The sequence below is a fragment of the Triturus cristatus genome, chromosome 4_1 (assembly GCF_964204655.1).
Source record: "Triturus cristatus chromosome 4_1, aTriCri1.1, whole genome shotgun sequence".
In the NCBI taxonomy this organism is placed as follows: domain Eukaryota; kingdom Metazoa; phylum Chordata; class Amphibia; order Caudata; family Salamandridae; genus Triturus; species Triturus cristatus.
This window is the reverse complement of record NC_140585.1, coordinates 1,142,219,051-1,142,242,493: the sequence shown is the minus strand read 5'-3', so window position 1 is coordinate 1,142,242,493 and position 23,443 is coordinate 1,142,219,051. Positions and strand designations below refer to the sequence as shown.

General features: G+C 44.4%; 1 protein-coding gene across 1 annotated transcript in view; it reads right to left on the bottom strand.

Moving 5' to 3' along the window:
• Positions 1 to 22,183, bottom strand: part of LOC146856200 (F-box/LRR-repeat protein 12-like) — a 73,465-nt gene extending 51,282 nt beyond the window's left edge. Inside the window, exon 1 of the mRNA XM_085654247.1 lies at positions 21,788 to 22,183. Within this exon, the coding sequence (XP_085510373.1) occupies positions 21,788 to 21,879 (92 nt within the window). The 5' untranslated portion in view covers positions 21,880 to 22,183. The remainder of the gene's footprint in view (positions 1 to 21,787) is intronic.
• Between the last annotated feature and the right edge of the window lie 1,260 nt (positions 22,184 to 23,443).

Here is a 23,443-nt window from a genome sequence, read left to right as displayed (position 1 = left end):
GATAAATGTGTGCCAAATTATTTTTCTCCATGTTTACATTTTGTAAGGCTTTTCTATGTCTAACGGTACGGCACAATTTGTTAAAAATATCAGAATTTTTGTGCAGAAGGGATATTCGCAAACACAGTTGCAAAGTTTTTGATGAACCATCGCAAAGGTTGCAAGCAGCTTTGTTACTTTGCACACATTTAGCTAGGATTCTTCTTAGAGGGTGAGGAGCAGCCTATTATATAAATCAGAAACAGATAAAGTGCCACTCAAGTTACAAGGTTTAAGAGAGCTCATAGAAGCCACTTTTAGGTCTCTTCTGCCGAAAGCAAATAGGCTTACTATACTCCCACACTGACTTACAGCGGGCTTTCGGACCGCCACTTGCTCATGTTTCAATGGCTTCCTTTTCAGTCTCTCTTCTTTACTCCGGATTTGTTCGTTTTATTCCCTAGTGTTCGGTTTGTCCCACCAAAGCTGTGTTTTATTAGATGAACTGTATCCTTCCACTGATGATTGAACTCCCTTGCAGAGCATGAGGGACTATTTTCTCTCTTTCAGTACATCGCTCTCTGCTCCCACCCTCCCTCCCTTGTTTGGGCACATCTCTTTAATGTAGTAGCCAACCCTGCTCCATTGCGCACTCACTGCCACATGCAGGTTTAAACCATTGCATGATGGCCGTATTTGCGAGTGGGTATGCATTTGTGGCAGCCATTTTTAAAATTATTTTTCTTTAAACAATAGAAACCCATTTTAAGGAAGCAGTCGTCTATACGCGTGCATGCCTGGGGCCATCCGAGAAAAAAATAACTATGGCAATGCCAACAGGTGTCATGAGCAAAATCGACTGACTTTGCCAATGCTTCTTGTTTTAGTATGCACACAGATATTGATAGGTCAACAGTCTTTGACAGAATGGAGCCCTAATAGATGAAGGACTGTACAGTGTAAGTTTGGGCGCTCAGGAAAAGATAATATAGCAAGATTACGGAGTCTGTCATTGCACACGCTGTTCCATAACTTTACTTTAAGTATTGCTACCCCTTCACCTGTGCAGTGTCAGTTAACAGTTTCCGACCATTTAACTCAAGGTTTCTAGGAATATGCGTGTGTACAAGTATAAATGTTCATTTCTCTTTCCCATTAAAAAAAATATGTAGGTTGTTTATCCATGACAGTCTCACAGGTGTGCAGATACTTCCTTCACATCGAGATTCTGAAGGGTCATGGGTTTATTTCCATCAACCTCTTGCCAGCATAAACTTGGGAACTTTAATGTATTTTTGGCAACTGCACTTTAAGCTGTAGCCCACAGTGGTTCATATTACTTCAAAGGTTTTTCTAAGGTAAAAATATAAATCACGTCATATCATTTTGAAAAGTAACGTGCACATAAGAATCAGTTCGGTGTGTACTTAAAAAGAGTCACTGGATAGCTGTATGCCGAACACTGCATTTATAACAATTTATGTTTCATGGTGATGAAAAGGTCCTCTGCAGTCCGAGCCGCCAGGCTGATTGAGTGTAGACACCTCAAAACATCAGTGATGGCTCCTTTTTAATTAATTACATAAAACATTTGGTAATTTTGTTGCATTCTAAAAAGATTTTAAAACCAAAAAAGCTGTTTACACAATATGGAAAAAAGAGCCGACCCCTATTCCTTTCAATTAAAATGTGCCAGCTACCCAAAATTTAAAATACATAAAAATATTCAGGTCTTAAAAACCAGAATAAGTTACATACAATAGCATCATCTTTGCAAAACAAAGGACAAAAAGCTCCAATGCACTTCAACCACACACACTAAAATATCCAAGGGTTGACAAAGCTAGAAGTATTGGCAAGATTTTGAAAACAGACGGTTACACCTGCATCCTGCCAAAAATGTTTTTAAAAAAACAGTGTTGCACAGAGGATGAAACTGGTTGATTCAGTTACAGTTCGCAGTTTTGATAAACGAACAAAACGTTCACGGGTGACCGCGGAAGTCAATTTTGCACTGCTGCTGGTAATGTAGCTAGACTGTCTCTATTTTATGAGTGTGTGACAACTAGGCACATGCAATTCTTAACGTTATGCATGACTCTCATTGAGAGCCACTAGAGTGAATAACAAGTTTTAAATCTGGTTATTCACTGCTATGAAAAGGCTACAGTGGAAAAACAAGCATTTCCAATGCAATAGGTCTCGCATTCAGTTAGAGCTATTGGCGTTGTAAATGAAAAAGTATTTTACCTATGTGTTGTTGTATGGAGACATAGTTGCAGCACTGCCTAGAGCAGTTAGAATGAGAAATTACCACTGGGAACATAGAAGCAGTTGCATCATTGTCTAGGGAACTTAGAATGAGGAATTACCATTGAGGCCAGAGAAGCAGGTGGCAGCACTGTGTAGAGGATTTAGAATGAGGAACTACTGACAGGGCCAAAGATGCAGCTGCAGCACTGCTTAGAGGGATTAGAATGAGGAATTCACAATGAGACCAGAGAAGCAGCTGCAGCAGTTTGTGGAGGACTAGGAATGAGGAATTACTAATGGGACGAGGGAAGCAGCTTTAGTAATGTTTAGAAAATTTAGAATGAGGAATCACTTCTAGGACTAGAAAAGCAGTTGGAGCATGGTTTAAAGTAGTATGGATGATGAATTACCAGTGGGTACAGAGACGCAGCTGCAGCAATGTGTAAAGGATTAAGAATGGGGAATTACCATTGGGAATAGAGACATAGTTGCAGCAGTTTGTAGAGGAGTTAGAATGAGGAATTACAGATGGGATCAGCGAAGCATTTAGCAGCACTGCCTAGAGGAGTTAGAATGAGGAATTGCCGATGGGACTAGAGAAGCAGCTAGCAGCAGTGTGTAGAGGATTTAGAATGAGCCATTACTGTGAAGAGTAATTATGCTGGGTAGTTTTGAATTGTGTGCTGGTGAATTGTCTGGTGTGGTATTGCGTGGTTTGCGTGTTGCACCAAATATGAAGTTATAATGAAAGAAGGTTGTGTTTGAAGGTAGGATATAGGGAGGACTGTTGGAAGAGATGTTAGAAGAGAGTAAAAGAAGGTAGTACGATAAGGTGGGTTTGAGGGAAGGAGGTAGGGTGGAAGAGAGTGGAAGAGATGAAAAGGGAAGTAAGAAAATGAAAGGAATTTGTGAGAGAAAAGAAGGAATTAGTGAATGAGAAAGAGAGGGAGCATGAGAGGAAGAGAGTGGGTTAGAGGTGATGTAAGTAATGAATAGGAAGACAATGAGGTAAGGAAAACTAGATTGTTGAAAGAAGGGGAGGAGAGAGGAATGAAGCGATTGTAAGGAAGGAGTATGTGATTGAATGAAGGGCATAAGGTGGTAGAGGTAGATGCAGTGGAGAAGAATGAAAGTGTACTGCCATTATTTATAGCCTGTAAAATGTTTAAGTTCTTGAAAGGTTCCCACTGTTATTTGCGATTAATCAAAGGACTAAAGCAACAAATACAGGGAGACCAACTCTACCTCCCAAGCTAGCAAAGACGTTAAAGTGTAATTAAAGCAGCAAAATACATTTATTATTTGTACCAGGGGGAATTACGAAAATATGGTGGGAAGAAGAGTTGAAACCAGTTGTTATATCAATTTATAGTACTTTTTTCTTTTTAGATAAAGCGGCGGGACCCAGGAGTCTGGGCTGCTTTAAATGGTACTTGATGTTTTCGGGACACAGACACAGACAGTACCGGCAGATTAAACATAAAATTAGACTTGTAGCCAAGATGGTTATTATCTTTTCTAAATCACAGCGGTATATGTGGTATTATCATTGAATAAAAGAGCCATAAACAACAGGATGGGAAGATTTCCACGGGACCTGCAGTTTAAATGTTAAGCTTCCCAAACCTTTGACGAGTTATTCCGTTGTCCTTCTCTTTAGGTTTAGTTTTTTTAGCCCCTAAAACTAATTTATCGCCATTAAAAAGTAACCTGCCTTTGCTGAAAACACGATGTAACTTCCTGGCAGCCTTAGTAGGGTTGCAGTCATCGCCATATGAAATAACTGCTCAGGGGCAGGATAAGGCAATTATAAAAGGTTTGATGAAGGAGTGAGCCGAACTCATAACACAGCAGGGCCCCATAGGTTTGTTATGACACCCATGAGTAGACGAAACAACGATCAACGTTCACATAAACTATCAAAGCACCAACTGCAACGTTATCATACAAAGGGCTGCTTGCAGGAGTTTTACAGCAGAAAAGAACAGTAAATTCAGAACACAAAAAACAATAAAAAGAGGTTTACAATCTCAAAGAAAACAGACAATTGGCCTGAAAACAATATTGTACATATTATTATAATAAGCATTATTTAAAACCTGTAAAATGACGCTGTGAGTGAACGTTTACCACTGCCATTTGCGGTTGTACAAAGGACTTCAGATATATATTATGAAGGGAGACCATCTGCACCTCTTTTACTTGTGAGGACAGCAAACACAGTATAAGAAAAGTGGTATTTTACACATGTACAAATACAGAAAATATGGTGAAAAGAACTGTAAAATACAACACTGCTGCAGCGTCTTTATTTTATTTTTTATATTTACCATAGTAGAGCGAGACGGTCAAACAAAAACAGAAGAAAGGCATAATCCAACTTTGCGCGGTACATCTGTAATGACAGAAATAAACAAGCCCGGCGGTCGGAGGAGTGTGGCGCGCGCGCGCTTGAGGGCGTGTGCGTCTGCGCTTCTCAGAAGCGCGTCCACAGACCCCGATCGCTGCGCGTGTCTTCCTTGAGAGGCATCACGGTAACAATAGTTCTCGTTGGCGGCAGCGCTCCGCGCTGCAACGCCAGCGAGCCCTAAAAAGGTTTTTTTTCTCACTATCGCTACGATTTAAAGGAGTTCCAGGCCGCCCTCACAGGGCTCTCCGAGAGCCTGCAAGTGCAGTGCTGTGTCTGATCTGTTGGCGAGCAGAGAGCACAGCTTTTGGACGGAAAGGGGAGGAAAGCACAGAGGATTGGGCGGCTGTATGCAGCAGACCAGGTATTTTATCTTTTACATTTGGGACAAGGAGGAGAGACAATTTTATGTATGGCTTCCCCATTACTCCACTTCCCCTGTGCTGCAGTTGAAAGCACTGGCAGATGATTTGGGGCACGGGGTATTCTTAACATAACATTTAATTCAATATATTACCTCTCTACGTCCAATTGTCTCTGATCAGGAGATAATTTCCATGTTCCTAAAATTTACACTTACTCTTTTGGTGAAAGAGATAAGCGTTTCCCTTTGCAATATTCAAGGAGGGGAATTTGTTAATGCTATACTGAACCATATCTTCTCTGGCTAGGTTTAACTAGTGTTGGCTAAGCCAATGGGTCTTTCCCTCAGAATTTGAGTGCCGAGCTGTTAGCTTTGTGAATGTTTGTCAGTAAGGTATTGTTTAAAAAAGTAAAAGAGAGGGGCGTGGCCAGGCAAGACGGCCTGGTGGATGTGATCCCCAACTGTTTCACTGCAACGTAGCTGTTTCTAACATGAAGAGTAGACGAATGTAGCTGTGGGATCGGAATGCGACGATTCACAGATACAGACACCTACCCGAGGTCGTGCTCAGCATCAGACTGCAGGCGAATCCGGGAGAAATCGACGAGACCCGAGGTCGGCTGCGCTTCCCAAGATGGTGCCGTCGACCCTCGGTCGTTAATTTTGAGCCGCGGCTGGCCCAGAGGGGCTCCCACAAATAGGGGGAAGCAGCCATCGTCCAGTGTGGCCCCTGAGGGACATGGTGGGGGGCTGGAACATGCATAGGCTGGTGGTCGTCACTGATGGAGTCTGGACGCATTCCCGGCGCCAGGGAAGGCACCACCGGAGGCCAGTCTAGAGACCCAAAAGGCGGTGAGTGAAGGTGCCTCACGGGGTCGCACAGGACCACGCGGGGGCCCGGCAGGACACTAATTTGCCTCAAAAAAGGACTGGGACGGTAGGGGGTGGAGAAATGGCCTAAACTTAAAATTGTGACCACAATGCGGCGAACGCTGGAGTGAGGAAAATAATTTAAATAAAAAGACAACCGGTCCCCTGCGCTGATAGTGCGACTTCTAGAAGCCAGGAGACGACGATCCAGGGGCAAGACTACTCACAGCAGCATGATGCCGGTGTATTGAATTCTGCCTGACCCTAAGATGGCGACCATTGCTACAACTTGGTTGGGGGACATTTTTCCAGCCGAAACCAGTTAATCCTTCGAGGAACCAACAAGGTTGCCCCCCTTCTGGGGAAAAGCACGGCAGAGAGGAGAAGGAGCGTTTAAGCAGGCCAAGGAGAGCACCAAGCCCCTGAATGAGAGGAGCCGATTGAGCGCATCTATGCAACCTAAAAAAATCTTCAAGCAAAGTCTCTAGTTTCTTTACTCCCACGGAGAAGCAGCAAGCTCAAGACCAGAAAGACGCCGATTTAGAGAGAACGCTCACCAAAGAAAAATCTGATGGCCTCTCTGAAGGAATTTAAGGCCGAACTCTGCACGAAGCTTAGGATGGACATGAAGGCCTCCATGGAACAACTCAAAGCTGATCTGATGGAACACATGACCTCCCTTCAACAAAACGTAGATTCTATTGGGGCAAGAGTATTGGAGGTAGAGGGCCAAACACAAGATCTTGATAAGCGAGTATCAGACATCCATGACAGGATGCAAGACCTACACAAGCAATTGCAGTTGGCCCTATTGAAAAACGAAGACCTGAAAAACAGGTTGAGAAGAGACAATATCAGCGATCTGGAGGAGGGTGCGGAAGGGCCAGATCTGGAGTCCTTCGTAGAGGGGCTGTAAACTAAGATTTTAGGGGCTCGCCAATTGAAAATCAAAATAGAGAGAGAACCCAGCACCCGGAGAGCAAAGACGCAATCGCTACATCCTGGTCAAACTCCACTCATTCAAAGTTAAGGAAACCATTTTGCAAGTGGCCAGGAAAAAAGATCTGATATCCTTCCAAGGCTTCTCCTGTGCGCGGTTTCTGGACCTGGCTCAGTCCACCCTGCAATAAAGACAACACTTCAGACTCTTTACGGACAAGTTGTGGTCAGACAACATCAAATATCGTTGGACGTATTCATTTGGACTGGCCTTTGAACTTAATAACAAGGCACGGCACAAGAGTGAGTTGAGAGAAGGTCTGGAGATCCTGGGATTACCAATCCAGAGGAGGAGCTCACTCATACATCCTCGAAAGAGACAGAGCACAATAAACCCTCTCAATGGCATACAATACCCAAGGGCCTACAATCGAAAACATAGTACGGGAAGGAGGCACCGTCAGTCACTTTTGAGACGGAGAGGACGGAAACCTCATAGATATGTGGTCCTGGTAATCTATGGGAAGGGCCGAGAAGCAACAACGACAGGCAGAGGGTAATGCCTTGACCCCCAAGGACTTCACATGATACAAGGGACCACGGTTACATAAGACATTGAAAAGACATGCTACATTCTATTTGCTTCAAAGACTGCTGGGGTGGCGGGCATGGGCCAAGGCTCCAGCCAACATGCTCTTATCCTTGAGAGATGTCACTGCTGGGGGCTCCCAGGCCCGACAGCCCAGGTTTAGTTCTGTTACATGCTCTATCGATTTGAGTGGGGGGTTAACATAAGGGAGGGTGGAGAACCAGGGGAATCAGACAGTTCTTACAACAACTCCGCAATAGAGAGAGAATAGGAGATGGGGCAAGGGTGAATGACCCAAAAGACGGGGGAAAGGAGAGGGGGCGATCAACTTGGGTGGGTCGAGTCTAAAGGGGGAGAGAGACCCAAGATAAGATGTTTATTGTAGCATCGTGACACGTGAAGGGCCTGAATTCCCCTCTCAGGCATCACAAAGTTTGGAAGTATTTGGTAGACCACCAATTCGAGATAGTGGCACTCCAGGAAACACATTTAAAGAGGTCTGAGGAGCTTAGGTTACCGCGCAAAAGCTATTCCCGTATATCGATCCTCCACGAGTACGAAACAAAAAGGCATAGCGCTAATGTTCCACAATACCACACAATTTCAACCAGAGGTACAAAAGACGGACAGACAGGGATGAGTGGTTATGGTGAAGGGAAAATTGAGGGAGAGACTTGTTACCTTTCTCTTGGCATACATACCCAACACAGGTCAATCGGCCTTTGTGACCTCCTTTTTGAACATGTTGGGCGGATTCGCGGAAGGACATATAGTTCTTGCTGGGGACTTCATTCTTACATGGCACTCTGAAATAGACAGTACACACCTACACAGATCCCCCCCCCCCCCCCCACACAGGAAGCTTTTCCAAAAGGCATAAAGTATTCCTTAGAAACTCTGGAGCTCAATGATACCTGTAGGTCCCTCAACCCTACCGCTAGGGATTATACTTTTTTCTCACATGTTCATCAAACATATTCACGACTAGATTACGTATTCATTGGCCAGGGCCTACTTGGGTACCGACAAGCTGCAAAGATCCACACCATCACTATCTCAGATCACAGTCCTATCTCAGTGTGTTTGAACTGGGGAAGCGCAGCTCCGGGCCCACCGAGATGGTATTTCCCCATCTCCTTAACACTCCTTAGATAGACTGCTCAAAGACGAACTACGCTCAGCAATTAAAGAATTCTTTCAACTGAACAAACTGCACGAAACTACATCCCTGAACAACTGGGATGCCTTCAAGGAAGCAATGAGGGGTAAATGCATCGAACTCAATGCTACATTGAAAAAACAAAGAGCCAGGGAGCGTGCAGCGCTAGAATCCGAACTAGGGGAAATAGAAAAAGAACATTAAAAGACACTCACCCGGGTCTTAAAGCGTAAGCTAGGCGTCCAAAAGGGGAAAATCAACTCGATCTATACCAATAGAGAGGAATATACACTCCTGCGACTGAGTCGCATCTCGTACGCTCAGGGGAACAAAGTGTGGCTCTCATTTGGCTAGGTAACTCCAGGAAAACAGGGAAAGGGAATACATAGGAGGGCTCTGCGAAGAAGGGTATATATAGAGCATTCAGATACAGGCAAGGCTAATATATTTGGAAACTTCTATAAGGAGCTTTATTGGGCTCTACCAACAGATCCTAAGGCCCAGCTAAACTAAACGGGGTCGCTCACGCTTCCTGGGTTACACCAGCTTGGAACAATCGGCTGAACGCCCTTATAACCGACGAGGAGTTAGGGCATGCAATCGCGGTGCTAAAACCACCTAAATCCCCAGGGCCGGACAGATTGATGGCACACTTCTATAGAAGGTATGCTTCAAAGATTATCCCTCACCTAACATTCCTTTTTAATGAGATAGTGAAGGTGCCAATGGTGACAACCTCCATGCGCTTTATAAAATTCCATAATAATAATAATCGGATTTATAAAGGGAAGGCAAACCCACAACAACATTCATAGGATGCTACATTTAATAGAAAAGGTCTCAAGATACACAAACCGGCAATCCTGGTGGGGTTAGATGTGGAAAAAGCCTTTGACAGGGTGGATTGGCAGTTTCTCTTTCGCACATCAGAACGCTTTGGGGGCCATTTATTAATCTGATTAAAGCTGATCAAAAGTGCAGGTTAATGGGGTAAGCCCGATACCGTTCGCCCTCGGCAGGTGGACGAAGCAAGGTTGCCCGCTGTCCCCCCCAAGTGTACAACCCCTAGCAGTACGAATCTGAGCAACTCCACAGATCCAGCTTTGGGGGTGAGGAACATAAGATGTCATTATTCGCAGATGACATACCGATGACACTTTCTTCTCCCAGCTCCTCCCTACAGGCTCTCCAGGAAGAGCTGAAAAAGTTTGAGGCGGTCGCAGGTTTCCAAGTCAACCTCGCCAAGTCATCTATATTAAATTAACCGTGCCAGAAAGGGAGATGACTCTCATACAGGGGGAAATCCATTTCATTCGGCTAAACATAAGCTAACATATTTGGGGATCCAGATCACGCCACAACTGGAGGGGCTCCTTAAGGCAAACTACCCCACCCTACGACTACAGATTCAACATCCTACGCTGGAAATCACTTTATATATCATGGCTGGGGTGCATGCATCCGATCAAAATGGCGATACTTCCAAAACCTCTCTGTCTATTCCAGGCACTATAGATCGAACTAGAGAGTGACTTCCTCCCCAGACCACGGTCACTAATTACCCGCTATATATGGCAAAACGTTAGGGCACACCTGCCTTTTCACATGTTACGATGCCCAATGGGTGAGGGAGGAGTGGCTCTACTAGACTTTGGCCTCCACTACAAGGCAGCGCAACTACGCGGAATCGCGGAGTGGTCCATAATGGAATCGGACAAACACTGACTCCACACGGACCGGGCACTAATTGGGAGGACGGTGTTGGATGTGCTGTGGAAGGCCAAGAAGGTTAGACCGCTGATTGCCTCCACGAGTACTCCCACACGGATTACGCTTAAGATTTGGGACAACGTTACTAAGGGATTGGGGTGGATGACATTTCACTCTCCATATACTCCGATTCACTTCAACCCTGAGTTTCCCCCAGCTGTGAAAGCGGGACCGTTCGACATCTGGAGGGAGGGGGGTCGTCTGATACTTTCAGATCCTTTTCATAACCACAACATGCTCACATTCGCACAGTCAACGGGAATTTCACCTGGCACCACGCGAGCACTTCCACTACCTTCTGCTTAAACATTGTGCCCAACTCCCCCAGGTTAGGGAGGCTGCCACACAAGACTGGACACCGATAGAGTCTTTTGTGTGGAGAGTGAGCTTCATGAAAGGAGTGATCTCGTTCCTGTATGGCCTGTTATCTACGCGTACTCATCGAGGCCTCCATACACCAATTCCTGAGACCAAATATTGGGGAGGGAGATCCAAGAGAGAGAATGGAACATCTGTGGTCGGATATTGCCAAGAATAATCACTCATTAGAATTAAGAGAAGCCCATTACAAGACTCTCTATGATTGGGATATAAACCCCACGAAACTTTAAAAGATATTCCTGGAATCCTCAGACCAGTGCTGGAGGGGATATGGTATGCTTGGAGATTTTCGCCACATCTGGTGGGACTGCCAAACCATTAGGCCGTTCTTGGAGGAAATCTTAGCCCAAATGAAAGACATGCTGGGATACCATATCCCGACTACAGCTGAGGGGGTGCTTTTGGGTCTCAGAGATCACGAGCTGGAGCACCAATCAAGGGCAAACAGCGCAATCATGTGGGCATGCCTGGGGACAGCGAAAACGGCTATCGCAGCCGCCTGGAAGAAGAAAGCAGCTCCAGTGCTGGTGCAGTGGCATACCCATTTGTGGAGAATACTCACTATTGAGAGGTTGGCAGACATCTTTAGAGATAACTACAAGAACTTTAAATATAGATGGGGCCCTCTGGTGACATATCTCACACAGGGCCCACTGCTGGTGGTATGCCTACCCACAATGAGAGATATGCACCTGTTCCAGTTTTAGAGCACATCCGGGCCCACCTACGGGTCTCCCCTAATAGTCTCACACCTCAGGACCCCTGCATAACTATCCAAGCCACATAGGACGCAAAGTTAACTAAGGGGGAACATGGTGCCTCACCACCAGAGTTGGGGGGTGTGAGAATCGGGGGGGGGGGGGGGGGGAGGAGGGAAGGCAGTTAGGAAAATGTACAAACAAGGACGTACAAACAGAGGGGTTTGGAGTTGACATATTGTTCAATGCTAGATATACCCACACAATACAACACTGTCTATTTTAGCTCTGGAGGGAAAGGTGGGGTTTGAAAATATAATATAATATAAAGCCTTTCCTAATTTTGCTGATTATAATTAAAAAGAGTTTTGACAAAACAAAAAGTAAAAGAAAAAAAATACCTTACAACTGTACATTGAATTCAATGTTTTCAGTCCATATAAATAGCAAGGTCAAATTATTTTCAATCAGGATACTGTGAACAAAATTTAAAAAGAATGTAAAGAGAAGCGCTTGCCAAGGCCAAATTCGTTCTCCACAGGATTCAGTGATTTGCTCTTCAGCCATAGCCCATGTAGCAGATTAATGGGCCACCAGGAGAAGTGTCATGTTAAGTACACCACCTGTCTCACATGCCAGTTGAGCGAATGAAGCAAATGGGCCTTCGCCCAGGGACAGAAAAGGCTTTGAGTGCCAAGGATTGTGTTTTAATGCACTAGATGGAATTCAGAAGATAAAACAACCCCTAAAGTCTGCTCTTAAGTCAGATAGCAGCAAAGGGTCCCCTAGCGCTGTGCTTTTACAGTCTGGCTGGAAGGAGTGGGGAGTAACATGGCGGGGTATTTGGCAGGTGAAGCAGCACACGAGGGAGAGAGTAAGGAGTGGAGTGTTGGATGAGGAAAAAGAGTAGCAGAAGGATACATGTCAGTAGATCAAAAGTATTGTAACAAGGGTATATTCCAGAGGGAAAAACGCTAGACGAGGAAGGCATTGTTGGCTTAATCTTAACTATCGCCGAGAAGCTTCAGTGATTGTGCGGTCAAGAAATACCTTTTACAGAACATAAAGGGGTGAAAAGTGAATAACAGGGATGCTTTTTACCTTGGGTTTTAAGTGAAATCACAGACAATTTAGGCACCGCTCTTGTTGCCTAGTTGATGTCACTCAGATCTCCTCAGTGGAAAACATCACCATTGTTCACTATTATCTAGCTATAATTCTATATCTTTTGTATTGATTCGACTGGAAGCCAGTGGGGTAAAGACTGGATTCCAAATCGCAGTATCCATTGGTACTATGTCACAACAATAAGAAGCAAAAGTTGTTTCCCACTGGCATCACAATTAATTCCGGTCTGCGCTGCTAGGGATCTCAGAGATCCTGTGAAAACAGTGTTGGTTCTTTGCTCCAATCGAGAGCAGAGAGCACTATTCTGGAATAGGAGTGCAGGGCATAGACACAGGGTGGGGAGGTGGGTGTAGGAGACTGGGTATAATTTGTACATGTTGGTTCAAGGTTCGGGATGCATTGAAGAGAGGGTGGTGTGGGTGGATGGCAAGAGACCAGATTTGTAATAATTTCCCTAATTTAATCAGGGGCCGGTAAACGCACAATCTTGGTGAGGGTGGAAGGCAGGAGGACAAGTATTTTATTATTAGTTGGATGGGGAGGAATATGAGTGCTGGCAAAGTAGATAGCAGGGCATCTGTTTTTTTTCAGTTTTATTAGGGAATAAGCAAGGCAACTGGAATTATGCTACTCTGCATCCGCAGGTTTTTTTGCATAATATTGGATTTGCGGCACTTGCCACATAATCCATCACCTGCTGCATAAACTGCAGACTTCTGGCTCAAATAAATCAAATGTTAGTTAAAAAGTGGCATCACATGTTTGTGAGCATTGGAAGGCCCTCACAAAGGTTAACTGGTCATTTTTCAGTTGCTTGTTTTTATACATGGTTGTTATACTAGAACTAATGAGGTGAGATCCTTGCCCAGAGTGTTACCATGTGTAAAAATTACACAATAATGAAGTAATATCAAAAAATGTGCTGCATTATGCCACATAATTTGCCTCTTTGCTGCATAGTCAAACCTGCCACATAATTTGGTGCTACCTTGATGCATAATTCCAGTGCTCTTGGAATAAGTGAGCAAATGCCCCGATTACTTACTGGTACCTGCATTACTCGGTGTCCTTCTCTCACTTTGATTGAGAGGTGCAGGGGCTTCATTTCGTAATCCGACACACACTCCCTTTTCTAAACGTAAAAATGCCATGCACCTCTGCACTTTCGGTTTCTTATCAAGCACACATTCATACAGTTGTACTGGAATATCAGGGTGGGAGAGATGGAGGGAGTAATACATTAAGGTACGAGAAGGACTTGGAGTAATGCATTTACCAATAAGTCAATCGAGGCATTACCCACTCGTACCTTTCGCCTTGATTAATTACGAAGTGAGATATACCAAAGCAACAAAAGGCCACAGCAACAGTATACTCAGCACAAAACATAAATTTTATTCTGAAACATACAGCTAACTGTTTACTGCAAGGTTTTCAAGGACAAGGGAACCCAAAAGGTATACAAGGGGACATACGTGAGGATTGTTTATCAAGGAACAGGCGTTGGTGCAGAAATTCAACAATGAGCATATAAATTAAAAAAGTTCTATGCCACAAGCTTTGAAATAAGAAATTTACATTATTTATTCAATCACATAACAAAAAGGAACTCAATGGGAGTGGAAAACAGGAGATAACAGGCAAAGAAAATGACAGGGGAAAAAAATATGCAACTCCGACATTTAAAAAGGAGTGACAAGTAACACTGCTACAAAGTTTGTGTCACAATTTTTGGTACCAATGCTAATGAACTTATAAATCAATGATATATGCAATAGTCATGGTACTGTGCGTCGATGAAGTTTCGATCCCATTCAGTGATATGGGGATTATCATCAGGCCTTAAATTATGCCCGAGATTAACAACTGTCTGGTGTGATGATGACTGCGGGCTAATTGGGAGGACTGGCGACTACTTCTGGTAGGAAGATGGCTCTATATAAAAGAGCTTAAAGGTCAATGGTTGTGCGCTGTTAATGCCGTGAAGTGTGTACTCCGTATCCAGAGGAAAGTAATAGGCCGTGAAAATTGTCAGCCGGAATCAGCAGGAAGCCGGTAAGGGGCAACGCATTACACATCCGCATCATCAATTACCTCACAAAATAAGCGGCAATCAGAACAGAGTTCTATACTTAAATTGGCGAAACGCGAAGATGTACAGGCTCCCAACCAGGACAACTTCTGACAACAGGATTCACAATAGGGAAGGCGCGTAGAGTGCGCGTGAGTGAAGTGGAGCGACGGTGATCCGTATGTGCTGGCAACCTTAAAATCAAAGAAATCCAAGGGCTCAAAAGGAGGAAACTGCTCATCTTCTAAGTTGCCCCAGGAGTTGGTGGTAATTTGCGATTTCGTATACCAAATTCACACAACTTAGGTGCTTTCTACATCGTATTTAAGGAATCGCAATTTGCGATTCCTAAAATTCAATCGCAAAATAGGGTATCGCAAATGTTGTGATTCCCTATTTTGCGATGGACTTTTGGGATGATACATCCCAAAAGGCCTTTTCCCGTTTGCAAATGGGCCAATTCTGAAAATCGGCCTGTTTGCGATCGGGAATTGGGCTTCATACATATGCCCCCATGACTTTTGTGAATACAGAAGGTGCAGATTTCAGCCCAAACGGGAGCACCAAGAACTCAAAGTGCAACCCCTCCACTGCAAATCCTAGAAACCTCTGATGAGCTATATTGATAGGTACATGCAATTTTGCATCCTGCAAATCGATAGTTGCCAGGAAGTCCTCTTATGCCACCAAGTGAATGACCTACTGCAATTTAACCATTCAAAAGTGTATGGTCGTGACCCAAGAGGTTTTAAATCCAACTCGGTCTGATATCTCCAGAAGCATTCTGTATTACAAAAAAGGATAAAATATATCCCTCTCTTGAGGCATCGGAATAGCTGTCTTCTTTGCTATTAAGGCTGAAATGCCTGGCCAGAACGCCTTTCTTGATAGGATCTCTGGGGAGAGGTGTAGGGATGCACCCTGAACTAGGAGGCAGTGAGTCAAATTCTAAAGTATACCCACTTGTGAACAAATTCAGTATTCACTAATCCATAATCAATTAGTGGCAAGTTTCATAAAAGTCCATATTACTTCCTCTGACCAGACCGGGAGCAGTCAGAGGCGGTGGATAATCAGGAGAGACAATTAGATGGTCCTGCCTGTTCAGTGACTGCTTGTGCTGTAGAGGACTTCTTCGGCTGAAAGTATTTCGACCTTGAAGAATAGGACTTGGACTCCCTTCTGGATAGTGGCTCGTTTTACTCCCTATTCCAAGGCCTGGATGACTTATTAGAAGCTGTTTTATAGGACAAAGTGTGTTTCCTGTTCATTAAGGTTTCTCAAACAATATCATCGGGCTGACCCCTGAAGAGTTTCTTCCCTTCGAACAGGATCTTTAAGAAAGAAGATTTCTCTGTAAAGTCAGCCCAACAGTCACGAAGCATACGTTTATTCTGGCTAAAATTGCAGAAGTTACAGCCGCCATCTTTATCACATCTGAAGAAACATCTGCCAGATGCTTTGACTGCTGTTCCATCTTTACCAAAATTTGGGACACACCCTTCTGGATGGCCTCAGCCAGGGCCTCAAAATCTTTCAGTAGAGACTGCGATGTGTATGCTGCATAAGTGGTCACCCTCAATGACACACTGACAGCACCAAAACATTTCTTTAGTCCATTATCCACCTTGCGGTCTACCAGATCATTGAGGAAAGGCATTAGGGTTCAAGAATGACCGACCAACTAATAGCGCCAAAATGGAATCCACCTTCACCAAATGCAGAAGATCATCATCCCCTTCTTGCGAGGCATATAATTTCTGAAGGAATCTCGGAACTTGTGCTTGGTCTGACTCTGTCCAGTTTCCAAATATCAGTTTCTTAAATGTTGGATGTATTTATTTTATTTGAAGGTTTTATATAGCGTGAACAAGACCCTTCCAGGTATCAGAGCGCTTTAAAGGGTAGATGTTGGAAACAGGTACAAGCATAGAGAAAAAAAAAGAAAATATAGGTAATTCAAATTCATGTGATCACTAGTGCAATCTAGTAATTATATTATATTGATAAGTAAGTAATTCAAGTGAATTTAGCCATGAGAATCGATTTCACTTCTTTTTGAAGTAGGCAGAAGAAGGGTTCAGCCTTGTTTCTGTGGGCAAAGCATTCCAGATCCTGGGCCCCATTCCTGAGAAGGTCCGGTTGTAAGTCTTCTTCTTTGCGAATTGTTGAGGTTTCAGTAGAAGATTCCTGGGGTGATTAAGAGGAATTCAGTTTTGAGGGTGTTTAGTTTCAAATGGTTTTCGGCCAGCCATATTTGAGTTTTTTGTAGCGTTGAATTGAGAGATTTGATGTCCTCAAGTGAGTGGATCTTTAAGTAGAGTATTGGGAGGGCTAGTGAAGAGGATTTAGAATTACAGACAAAACAAACTATCCGCATCCACCAGAGGTGGGTCGAATCCCAAAGTCTCCGAACTATTCAGAAGATGATGTGGGAGCTCCTCCTTCACAATATATTTGCCCCCAGGTGCACTGGATTTCTCTGGGGCAAAGTCTCTCGAGGAGTCTGTAGCAGTGGTTTTGTCTGAGTTACCCCGATTTCTTCTTTTGTTAAGCAGGCAACGCCTTGGCTACGGTTTCATCAATCATGGACTGTAACTGTGTGGCTGAAAACGTACTTGGGCAGTTGGAAGACAAAGTCTGAGCACGCTTTGAATTGTGCCCAGCAGAAGGACCTTCCTTCTCACTAGTATCAGACTGAGAGTGTAAGCCACCTCTTATTACTCCTCTTCGATACATTGTTACACCACAATGGCAAAAAGGAGACATTAACCTCCCCTAAAAGCCTGCCTTCCAATAATGCACAATGCTGTAAAGCAAAAGAAATAACCACCAAATGGAGAACCAGGCAACAAAGACACTAGAAATTCATCAATTAAAAAATGCTGACAGAATATAAATAAAAGCAGTCAACCTAACTGTCCTTCTGCAAAAGCCTGATTGCTGCCACACGGAAGACTATTTTTCCAATCCAATTGACTAACAGTTCCTGGAGAAGCGTTGCCCCCTCCAAGCATAAGCTATTCAATGCACATGTTCGTCCTTCAGAGCTGTCGCGTCCAACAGATGAAGACCAAAGTATCAGCCTCATCCAGTTCACCAAGGTGCCGGGAAGACATTACATAAACCTCAGACTCAAGGGAGCTCATGCCTGCCTCTTTCCTCCAAATAGCAAGTGTGGTCCGCTGCAGCGCTGGGGCCAACGTGTGGAACAGACCCACTTCCACAGTGTATGTGAAACACAAATAAACAGGAAGTGCAGAAAGATAGCTGCCAAGGTTTCAGATTGCCATGTGTGACATTTTCATAATTTCAATGCAACTTGGAGTGATATTAAACGAGTGACACTTTCACCGAGCAAAATCAAGCAATGAAGACGAGGGAAAAAAAGAAATCAGAAATTACAGCCATTTCAGCAACAAGAAACTCATAGCTGCTAAGTTTTCAGATTGACATTCCCATAGTATCATTGTACATATGAGCGACATTCTACAACCAAATGTGTGCCACTTGGAGCTTTTCCCTCCTGCTAACTAAAAGTTCCCACAGGACTGACCGACCATCCGACAAAATAAAATGAAACTACGACGGAAGGGCTCCATTGTCTAGGTGTAGCCAACCGTTTCTATGCCAAGGTGTCTGCACATTCCTAAACCCCATAGTAAGCGTCCTAGTGCTAATAATGCAGTAATTCTGCACAACGATGGCACTAGAAGGATGAATACATGGCTGTGTAATGGCCTCCTTATAGCATAAATGACGCCTGGGTGTGGAATGTGATACTTGGGCAGGTGGGTGGGTAGCTGCATGTGGGAAGTAATGGAAAAGTTAGGCATGTCTGCGTGTGTGTATGAGTAGATGAATGAATGGAGACATGGGGAGTTGGATAGATGTGTGGGAGCGAATGAATAGACAGACTGAAAAACAAATGGATGCATATGTCATCTTATAATTAAACCAATTTAGAATGGACGAATAGTTGGATCAGGTGACTCGTCAATGGAACAGTGGTGGATTAAGGAATGGATGTGTGAGGAGATACCCTCAGTTTAGCAATCAATGGGTTGGTAAATGGATGGAGTGTATGGGGTTGGAGATGGGTTGAAAGATGAACCTGTTGAGGGACCATGAGAAGACACGGAAGTGGCTAGGTTGGCGGTGGGTGCATACTTATGTCGATGGATGCATGGGTGGAGGGCCCTGTAGTTAAAAGTGACAGAATATTTTAAATGGTTGGAGTGGCAGTTGGTGATTGTATGTGTGGTGAGTGGAAAGGTGGTTGTGCAGATGAAAGGAGGAGAAGATGAGTGGGGTGGTGGTGGATGAATGGGGGATGTCAATCTGGGTTGATAATTAGGAGGATCTGAATGGAAAGCTGGAGAGGCAGGTGGTGAAAGGGGGAGTTGTAGAAAACTGGTGTTCAGGATGTTTAAATATAATTGACATCATTAACTAACAGCGTGAAATTAAATCCAGTGAAGACGTTAAGTGCACTTTGATGGGGCACTGTCCCTCGCCTGTAGCACTCCCACTCACACATCTTATGGGAAAAGATAATCTTGCCCAGGGAGGAAGACTTTACAGTCCTAGGTCACAGGGACATGAGATTTAATTTGTAAGCATTAATTTCAACAGCAAATGCATTCTGAGGGCAAGTGTCTTGGCTTACTACCAATAAACCGACTATTAAAATGTAAGGGCATGATTGTTTTAAAAAGACAAGCCAAATACAGAAAATACAACACCTTAGGTGGCATCAGGTCACTTTGTTGCATACAACCAGAGGATACAAGCCAGCATGAATGGCGAAGAAGCTACACTTCAGACCTTGGGGGCCCATAGTCGCCTGACCTCACTGTTTAATCAGCTACCCATCCAGGAATACACAAACGAGCTTCCCCATGAATTCATTCATCAATCCGTACTCAAACCACCCATAGTCAACCATCCATACATGCATTCATCCATCTATCTCTCACACATCTATCTACCCCTCTACATACATCTCCAACCCAGCATCCATCCATCCCCAATAACATGTACAGTTGCCTCCGTGGGTCATTTCTCTGTGATATTCTGTCAGGGAAAGAAAATATTTCATTTCTGCGTGATCCTGCGGGTAGCCAAAGAAAGTATTATGGTAACGGTCCCTGTGATCAACATGTTCCTAGTGTACGCACGATATAGAGCTGATGTCAGCAACCCTATTCTCAGATACTGCTTTTTTCTTGGGGCCTGCTCTTTCAGGCCGTGAATGGAACCACAGCACGTGCGCGGGAACTGCATGGCACTCGCATCCACAAACAGAAGTCATGCTCTCTCAGGCCTGCAGGCCTTGTATGGAGCCCCAACACGCGGGTGTGCAATGCACTGCAATGACACAGCACAAGCAGACACCAGGGAAGTGGATGGGCTCTCTCATGTAGGGAATGGACCACAGCACGGGGGAGTGTGTACCATGCACAACACCCCCACACCACGAGCACTTGAAGAGACACGAGGGCAGCCTTGATAGGGACGCCATGTTGTGGGGTTATGATTAATATGAATATTTATTTAGACACACGTTAACCTCAGTGGCAGTACGAGTCTGCACCCGAGGCTTAGAGAGCGACTATAACCCACAGTCACAACGAGGAATCTCCAGCAGCCTGACCCAGTTGCATGGCATCATGATGCGAGCACCGGTGGACTGCAACTAAACTTACAAACTTCCGCCCGCACGTGCCGCCCACTTAGTTGCCTCAGGCGGCAAATGGACAATGCTGTGAATGCCGGAGCGGGGATGGAGCCAATTAGAGCACAGCTGAGACCAGCCTGGTTGGTGCGACTGGAACCACCTCCTTGTTGGCAGACGAGATAGATTGTAAACAAAGAATAATCCAACACCAGAGCAGAGCAGTTGCACTGCACAGTGTAGTGAAGTCTGTCACACACTGTGGGCTCAGGCTGCCAGAGCAGCGTGCGGTCCTTGCTTTCCTTAATGGGCGCTTATATCGGCGCTCCGTCTCCTTTTCCAGCCAACTTCAGGAGGCACTATAAATGCGTGACTTAGCATTTTGGCGCGGTGATGCGGATCACCACACTAAAATGCGTTAGTCTAACACCTGATGCGTGGTACTTGGCAGGGTTGCAGAAAGAGCGTGCCACTTTTATGTCTGGCCATAGGGGATGAGTACGAGAGGGGCAGAGGCCTCACTTCGTAATCAATCGAGACAAGGAGGTAATGAACACGGGGGTGGGTGTGAGTGGCAGCACACCAAATTTTAAAAGGAGCTGCTGTGGGCACAGGTGAGGCTATGTTATGTATGGCATCCACTAACCCCTTAAGTCCTGGACAGCTGATATAGGATAGTATTTATAGAGCGCACTAATACCAAAAGGTGTCAAGGCGCTAAGTGAACAGAAAGAAGTGAGACTACCAACAGCCAGCTAGGAGGCTCGTTATCTGAGATATCTTAGAAATCCATGGAAAGAGAGTGAAGGTTAGTCATCAGAAGCGTCTCCTTTGTGAGCTCTCTACATTCCACACACCCATACTCCAAACCTTTGTATTTGGGAACTTTATGGGCAACTTTGAGCAACCCTTTTCTGCCCACGTCACAAACGCCACCCTGCGCGCTGCTCCAAGGTACTAGTGCATTTGACACACTATACATTCCATTGATAGATGACACCTAATACATTCCCTCGATGGATTAAAATATCTTATAACAACTTATCTACAATACGTTATCAAGCCTGGTATAAAAAAAGTCAAAGACTGTAATCATTGATTGAAAGTTGATGCAAACCAAAAGATTTTATATAAAGGAACAATACTGAACTGTCAATTACTTTAGTAAATCACAATTTTCACCTCGAAACTAGAATTTGAAATTTCCTGTTCGACACTTAGTCCTATGAAGTAAACTTGGCATTTGTTGCAGTTCACTTTTTGAATTTTTTATTTAAACTCGATATTTCATTGTTCTCAAAGTTATGAGTTTGAAGATGTGCCCTTTTTGAAAAACACGTTTTGTCATTTCAACGCAGGTGCAAGCACTTATATGAAATATTTGACCCCACCAGATTTGATGTTACTGCCACACAGACCTCCGAGTAGTTCTGGTCGTAACTCCCATAATCCTTTGAGACACCCGAGCCCTTCCCGATAACCCCAATAAACTTAAGCCACACCTGCCGCTGCGGACCAAGTCTGGGACCGACAGGAAACCAAACACCTCCACCAGGATACTGTCCGGGAGGCAGCCGATCACCATAGCTGCCATGGCTCTCTGTTCAGGAACACAAGAGATGCGAGATACCTTCCAGTTTCTCCTCGCAATGCATCAACACGTCCGCCATCTTAGCACAGGCTCGCTGCTGTTCCCTGTGGAAGATTTAGGTGGATGACGCAGGGTTCATGTTTCAATATTAAGGCGGACTGCGTCAAGTTCGTGTTTTCATCATGGAACGGCTAGCACGTTATCAAAGCGTCACAACCGAACTCGGCGCGAGCCGCCAATGCCCGTATGTGACGGTTGGTTGGCTCCATCTCACTGGGGTGCGGATATCCTGTTGCCTTCTTTTCAGTGGCTTCCGGCGGCGTGTACTAAACATTTCGCTACTGATACTGGTCTAGAAGAAATCGCTCACATAAATGTATGTTTTTTTAACTAGCTAAAATATCGACAAAGTTTAACGAAGCAGTTTTACCGCCTCCTTCCCTTTAAAGGAAAAAAAATCCATAAGATATACGAAAATCTGAAAACGGAGACCGAACGTAGAAGAGACTTAAAAAACATTAATCGGTTAAATTGATTCAAACTGCTATAGCGAGAAGAGAAAGAACGTAAACGGATGTTGCAAAATAAGAAAAGGGGTAACTGAGTCAAAACAAAGGGGTTCATGCAAGACCAATAAATAAAAGGTACTTGAGATGTGAAAAGTTAAAAGCTCTGTGTGACCACCAGCTTTTGAAAAGCAAACAAGCATTTGCATGCAATAGGTCTCGCAGTTACACGAGTTAAAGCTATTGGCATTGTAAATGACAATGCCAATAGGCATTGTTATTTGCAATGTCAATAACTCAAACTCGCGTAAATGCGAGACCTAATGCTTTGCAAATGCTTGTTATTATTTTTCTGTCGTGCTTCAAGTAAACAGTGGAAATCGTGTGAAGACCAAAACGAAAGTATTTTATGGCATTCGGCGGTACTTCTGAAGCCAACGCTTGGTATTGTCAGTGAGTGCAAGATAAATTGGTCTATATACTGTCAAAGAAATTGATGCTGTAAGTTGCGGCACTTCTGACCTAGATGGGAGGCACATGACACCTATGAGCACCCAAGGGAGGGGGTGGCAAATGGCGTGTACATTTCGCGGGCGCTTTGATGTTCGCAGTGGCCGCGCGGCTCACTGAGAACATCAAAGCGCCCGCGAAATGTACACGCAGGCTGCTAACAGATGTTACTTCTGCCTCCACTGGTGAAGCTGGACAGACTGGATGGAGTGTGACTGGATACAAGGGGGAGGGGGGTTAAACTCTCAGCGGGAGGACGACTCCAGGGCCTAATTAACTTTACAGCATGCAGGCAGAAGGGGTGGGAGGAAAAAAATGGCACTGAAATGTATGCACGTGTGGACAGCGGAGCACCACAAGCATTCTTCTCCAGCAAGTGACTAGGGCTGTGTGTAACATGAGAAGTTTCCTATCTCATTCAGAAATACTATTTATATAGCGTACATCATCAAATGAACTGGGTTCAGGCGCTTAAATAAAACAGAGGTATTACGGCGCAGGTTAATATTGGTCCTTTATCTATCACACACTGTCCATCAAAGTATACTGAA